The sequence below is a fragment of the Hylobates moloch genome, unplaced genomic scaffold, assembly GCF_009828535.3.
Source record: "Hylobates moloch isolate HMO894 unplaced genomic scaffold, HMol_V3 SCAFFOLD_11, whole genome shotgun sequence".
In the NCBI taxonomy this organism is placed as follows: domain Eukaryota; kingdom Metazoa; phylum Chordata; class Mammalia; order Primates; family Hylobatidae; genus Hylobates; species Hylobates moloch.
Window position 1 is genome coordinate 21,225,852 of NW_026652286.1, and position 7,310 is coordinate 21,233,161.

The 7,310-nt window shown below is 34.7% G+C and overlaps 1 protein-coding gene across 1 annotated transcript in view; it reads right to left on the reverse strand.

Annotated features, from left to right (window-relative positions):
* ANO3 (anoctamin 3) overlaps positions 1 to 7,310 on the reverse strand; it is a 321,270-nt gene that overhangs the window by 113,330 nt on the left and 200,630 nt on the right. The window contains exons 11-12 of the mRNA XM_058446923.1: positions 6,454 to 6,596; positions 3,692 to 3,826 (exon numbers count right to left, since the gene is read on the reverse strand). Coding sequence (XP_058302906.1) covers positions 3,692 to 3,826; positions 6,454 to 6,596 — 278 coding nt within the window. The remainder of the gene's footprint in view (positions 1 to 3,691; positions 3,827 to 6,453; positions 6,597 to 7,310) is intronic.

The following is a 7,310-nucleotide window of genomic DNA, read 5'->3' on the forward strand; positions in this document are numbered from 1 at the left end:
CCAATTAAAGATAAAAGTAGCGAGAAATTTTCTATATGGAGGTGGATGTTTGGACTCACTCACTTGAGGGTTCTCATGCTTCCTTATAATCCAGCTAACATGATAAAGAATGGAAGACAAAATATTTGCTTTGTGATATACATTTTTGGGGAAAAGTGTGAAACTAGGTTTAAGGAAAACCAGTAGGGCATTATGGATAAATCATTGCTTTTAAAATCGGACATAATCATCAGAGAAATGCAAATCAAAACTACAATGAAAAATCATCTCACACCTGTTAGGATTGCTACTATTCCTTAAAAAAAAAAAAAAGTAAGCATTGGTGAGAATGTGGGGAAATTGTAATCCTATACACTGCTGGTAGAAATCTAAAATGGTTCACTGCTATGAAAAACAGTAGGGAGGTTTCTCAAAAAATCAAAAATAGAATTACCATATGATTCAGCAACCCCACTTCTGGATGCATATCCAAAAGAAATGAAATCATGATCTAGAAGTGCTGTCTGCACTCCCACATTTATTTCAGAATTATTAAAAATATCCAAGATATGGAAACAACCCAAATGTTTATTGACTGATGAATGAAGAAAATGTGGTATATATGTGTAATGGAATATTATTTGGTCTTAGAAAAGAAGGAAATCCTGCCATATGTGATAACATGGATAAACCTAGAAGAAATTATGCTAAGTGAATTAAGCCAGTCGCAGAATAACCAATACTGAATAATTCAACTTACATGAGGTATTTAAATAGTCAAACTTGTAAAAAACAGAGTTAAATGGTGGTTGCCATTGGCTAGGGGGAGGAGGGAATGGACGGTAAAATGGATAAAAAGTTTCAGTTATGTAATATGAATAAATTCCAGAGAACTGCTGTATGACATTGTGCCTGTGGTCAATAACACTGTCTTGTGCACTTAAAAATTTATTAAGGGGGTAGATCTCACATTGTGTTCTCATCACTAATAAATACTTATTAATAATCAATTGATAATTAAATTTAACTTATTAATAAAACATTAATTGTGTTAATTTATTTCTGTAATTAATTATATAGTAATCATAATCATATAATTGTTAATACTGTTGATAATTTTAAAAATCAGAAATAGGTTTGAAACTTAGCTGACCACTTACTAGATATATTCCCTGACAAAGTCACCTTTTTTTTTAGAGGATCAATTTCTTCATCTTATATGGGGATATCTAACTGGGATATTAGATTAAAAATATTTACAATGTACTTTACACATTACAGGCACTTGATAAATGGAAGAAACTTATTGCTAAGGGCAGTGTCAAGAGAGGGCTTGGAAATCCTCTAAGAAACGACTTTTAAAAATCTGGTCAATACTGAGAATCACATTAATTTCTTGGTGAGTTCTGATGCTGAAGAGGCAATAATAGACCAGAGAGTTGGGGCTTCAGCTCTGTTTCCTGGTTCCTGAAACCCAGGGCCTTAAAACCAGGTCACATGTGTCTGCCTGTTCATTTTAAAATTCCTGTATCTTTTCCCAGGCACAGATATGGCCATATTTCACTATGTAAGACCAGTGTATACATGTAAATATATACACATATGTATATACAGTCATCTAAAACCTGATTGTTATATACTTTTATAATTAAGTGCAGGGCAATTAAGAAACATGATCTTAATTTAGTTGGACATAACCGGTAGAAACAAAATCAATAGAGCCACATCTGCAGCTGTGGAACATTTTTCTACCCTGCAACAAGCAAAAAAGAGCTTAATAAAATTATACTAACGTAAGTCCACACAAAATAAAAGCTTGCTCTCCTTCCCCCACCCACCATGATAACACCTACAACTCAACCATGTCTGACACCTTGAATGGAAAATTTCAGTCCCCAAATTTTCAGTCAAGATATTCAGTGCTGCTTATCTTGGTTTAGAATAGAAAGTCTGACAGGATCTTAATTATAGTGTGACAGAAGTGGGAGTAATATAATACCGTACAGCACTGAAGAAAAGAGTTTACTAATGCTTTTTGGAACACTCCTTGTACCAAAGGTTAGAGAATAATTATCTCATACAAAAAGAGCCTAATTTACTCCATTGGTATATAAATCAATAGAAACAGCAAATCTATTCCCTTCATTCCTCTTTGCTCATTTTCAGCTTTGTAGTGGTGGAGCGGGGAAGTCTGTATCATATGCTAACATTTTGTTAATATGTTCTCCACGGGACCAACTTGAAGAGTAGCTGTTGAAGAATCATTTCCCATATTTTAAAATTTATCTTAAAAGTGTTTTTTTTTTTCCAATTCATTACAACTCTAAACCACAACCTTTCTTCTGAGCCCCGGATGTTACTGATACAACAGAATATGGGGAAATGCCCAAAAGGAGGATGGATGTTTCCAGTGGGCCGAAGTTTGTTCAGGAAGATGCTACCTTGCAGGACGGTAGTGAGTTTGCAAAACTCTGAAATAAACCCATGACTAGATGAAATGGGTTTGAGCAGTAGGTGTTTCTTTGTTTTCATGCTATTTATCTTTTGGCATTCATGAAGAACAAGGGGACTTTGAGATATCAAATCAAGCTAAGTGGTTATTGAATAGGATTTAATTCTAGGACAAAAAAAGCTGTTTTGTTTTTTAAGCATAATTGCTGTACATATACATACATATACATATTATATTTGTTAAAGAAAATTCAGGGAAATTAATTTTTATGATCTCATGAAGAATATAACCTTAGCATTAACTGTCATGTTCAGTATTCAGTAGCAAGCCCATGGTTAAAAAATGGACGAAAAGAGAAGAAAGTGTTGAGCTTTGAAAGAAAGGGGAGAGATATTTTTCATATTTTGAATTTTACCATACAAAGTGAAAGTTGATAATATACTTGTGATACAGTAAATAGAACATGCTGTTAAGATTATTTAATGCTAGGGTGACTCTTGTCCTTGCTGAATAATAATGTGCTGTTCCTATTTCCAAATCTCAAGTCACTTCAACTGTAACAGAAGCATCACCATTTTGATATATGTTTGACTTTTGTCAAATCCGATTTCACTACCATCTCCATATCTTAAGTGGATGCTAAATAAAATTTACAAATATTTGTTCCTCCAGAGAGTAATAATAAAGTAGAAAGTATGTTATGTTCTGTCATGTACTCAGGAGAGTAGAGGAGGTTGCTTAGAGCTGGACTTATGTGGTATAATTGTTTTATTTAGACATCTTTAAGTATATTAGGTTCCCTCATGTGCAAAAAGAGCTATGCATCTCCTAGGGTGGTAGTGAAGGTTATAGCAAATGAAACAAGGTATTTGGAAGGACTTTGTAAATTATAAATTATAGCTATTATAATTATTTGAATAAACATATCGAGATGGCATTCTAGACTAACAAATGCTATGCAAATGTAAATCACACAAAACTATCAAATTTTTGAATTATGTGGTATATACTGGAAAGAGGAATTTTACATAAACATTCTTGGTAATTACTCAAGATAGTTTGCAAATAAAAGTATTAAAATGACCTTTTATAATAGTGTTCCCTTCCTACCAAAAAAAAAAAAGGCAAAAAACAGAAATAGCAAATAAATTAAATTGTAGTATCATCAACCATTTGTTTTTTATAGTCAGCATTATCATTAAACTTTTGCCCACTCAGAAGACAGGCCAAACATTTTTAATAGGTCTCTTAATAGCCTACCTTACTTGACTTTTATTCATTGTAAATAATCCATAGAAGAAAACGCACAAACCAACAATTGCTGCAGGAATCAACATTCCAGTATACCATCCCAGCCAAGCAAAGTATAGTCCAATCTTCTCACCAAAGTATAGCCTGCATGAGAAAGCAAATCCTTAGACTGAGTTAAGGCAACATAAGCAATATTACAAATATTGATGCCATACCTAGTCAGAATTTCAGACGGAAACTTGAGGCTACACTCAGTTCCTCCTTAGCTCCATCTAGAGTATCTAATACTCCTGCTTGTTAATTAATGCAGTAATGGCAATGTTGTTTATTTTTAAACATTTTCAATATAGGGGCAATTCTGTCACATGTATTTAGGTATATGCCATACTTCTTAACATGCTCATAAACCTGGCTTTTCTCCATCTTCCTACTAGCATCTCTTTTCATTTTTCACATCACAGAGCTGCTCTAAACCATATAGCTTTCATGAAAATTAGGAAAAGTTCTCCCCTCTGGGTGGGTGCTGAGAGCAGGTTAGTTAGATTTCCCACTCTATCTGCACCCTTCACCAGACACCCTTATGCTAGACACAATGTGCACCATTATGTCACATCTTCCTCAACAAAGCTCAACTCTGCAGTTTCCAAAGCACATGGTACTTACCCTGGTTAATGCTGTCCCTAAACTTACAAAACTGTAAGTTTAACTGTATGGCTGTAAGTGTAACTGTAAGTGTAACTGTATGGCAATTACGAGTCATTCTTCCATTCCTTTTCCTCCCTATACGACTGTAAGCTGCTAAAAGGTAGAGCTGTGTGTTGCTTCACTAGTACCCATCACAGGAAGTATTGAAGGACGCTAAGAGAGTTAATGCATTTAATTCCCCTCTAGCTGATGAATATCATTTAAATTGAAATGGCAGAGAAATAAGGCAGATCTAATAACTACTCAGTTGCTCTTTCTTCACTTAACCTACTTCCGGTATTAAAGGCCTGGTTAAAAATGATAATTTCCTGACTTCTTTACCACTGTTTGGTCTCCATCTTCTAAAGATGGTTACTTAACACACACAGTTTTGTTCCTGCAATAAAGACTGGCACTTTAAAGTCTGTTTGGGAACATTGCACTGAGCAGTGATTCTTGCTAAGAAGAAAATTCTCTTGTCATATTTCCTTAACAAGGCTTCTCTTTCTGAAAACTATTCTCTTTCTGCTTCATTCTCTGTGTTGTGCCAATTAAATCTTTTGCATATTCTACTGGGTGTAGACCTGGAATAATCATCTGTCAAGCATCGCTTCTCCATTTTTTTCATTTTATTTATCTCTCCTAGGAAACACAGATCAATAGAACATTCATTTCGTATACAATAATAGTATTCTACTGTGAGATGGAAACTTTTTATATTAACAGGTATTGAAAAAAAACACATTTGTTTGCTTGAACAAGTGTTCCTCTGTGGGGTGGAGCAAAGTTTTTATCACATGTTACTAACACAATAGAGGACCTTTATAATTTTGATGACAGACGATTGCACAGACAAATCAGCTGATATAGACAGTATTATCTATATCATACTGATATAGATAATGATATTTTAAATTACACATCGTTGAAGGTTAAGAGAAGCAACAATATTATTTGGCAAAGTATGGTCACCTAAGTAAAAGTAGATTTCAGATCTGTGTCAGGAGAAGAAGGAGCTGGTGCCATGTTAAAGAGGCTAATGAAAAATGTCCTTGCCTTAGAGCACTGGTACTCACAATCTTCTATGATTCCTGTGTTCCAAATAGAGCAAGGAGGAAGAGGGAGGAAGAGGGGGCTGCTACTGGGTAACTCCCCATCACACATCAACCACAGCTCTCTTTTTATCTGTTTTTTTTTTTTAATATTTGTGCCCTGTGTCATATTTCATTCAATGATATAATTCTGCTGCTGAAATAATTCCTTATTTTTTTTTTTTTTTTTTTGAGACGGAGTCTCGCTCTGTCGCCCAGGCTGGAGTGCAGTGGCGCAATCTCGGCTCACTGCAAGCTCCGCCTCCTGGGTTCACGCCATTCTCCTGCCTCAGCCTCTCCCAGTAGCTGGGACTACAGGCGCCCGCCACCACGCCTGGCTAATTTTTTGTATTTTTTTTAGTAGAGACGCGGTTTCACCGTGGTCTCGATCTTCTGAGCTCGTGATCCGCCCGCCTCGGCTTCCCAAAGTGCTGGGATTACAAGCGTAAGCCACCGCGCCCGGCCTGCTGAAATAATTTCTATCATAAGATGAAACAATGTGGAAATCTATGATTTTAGAATTGTTTCCTTTAGTGACATTGTTTTTAAATACAAATGCCTCCAATGCCTATTGTGAATTTTTTTGTAATTGCCATACAAGAATTTTGCTAAGCAAGTTTTATAGCTGATGATTTTGAATATGTGCTCTTTTTAGTTTCAAATATTTTTCATGGAAAAACAGATTGCAACTAAAATAGGCCTTAGCTACAAAACGTTTAAATTTATTTTTAAAATGGGAAAAACCACAGACACATGTCCAGAAATGGTTATTTATATAGAAAAGGAATTGCCTGTATCTGACTTTCCATCCACTATTAAGGAACTACTTTATTCAGCATGAGACAATACAGGCTATGCCTATGGGTCTCCATTATCCATAATCAAAGAGTATAAGGAAATTCAACTCTGAACACCCTCTTTCTCTCACTACAGATAGGAAGCAACATAATAAGAGATGCATGTCCTCAAAAGTGTGTGGTTTTAAGAACAACTTACTCAAAATAAGCAGTCACAAATTTTAAGACAATCTTTCTGCTGGTTATAGAAAAATGGGCCTTGTAGAAAATGCTATGCATAAACAGTTTAATATCCATGTTTGCCTCATTACCATCTAAATTTTGGTAACACAAGTTAAGTTCCTAAGGGGCAAAAACATGTTCAAATGCCATCTATACTCTTTCATAAACTTTCTCTTGGGTGAATATTTCACCACACACTCCTTCCCTTAGCCACTTAAAGACAAAAATATAACTTTTTTAAGAAAAAAAATCCTCCTATGTCAACAGCCAAAGAAGTGGTAATAGTAGCTGAATAAACCTATTTACTGAAAATAAAGGCTGCTTGCTGGAATTACCTGAAGAAGCAAGAATAATTCTTCTATAGATGAGAACTTATACTTTCTGTTTATTTTTTGTTAACAAAAATCGTATATATTTATTGCATGCGTGATGTTTTGAAATATGCATATAGTTTTGAAGGACTAAATGAAGCTAATTAACATATGCATTACCTCACATATTTATTCTTATTATATAGTAAGAACATTTAAAATGTACTCAGCAATTTTCAAGCATAAAATACATTATTATTAACTATAGTCACCATGTGGTACAATAGAACTCTTGAACTTCTTCCTCCTATTTAAATAAAATTTTGTATCCTTCGACCAACTTCTCCCCAACCTCTGCCTCCTCCCCACCCCCAGCCTTTGGTAACTACTATTCTACCCTCTGCTTCTATGAGTTCAACCTTTTTAGATTCTACCTATACAGGAGATTATGTAGTATTTGTATTACTGGGGCTTACAGGTAAAGAAAATATGGTATATATATATTATGGTATATATATATATA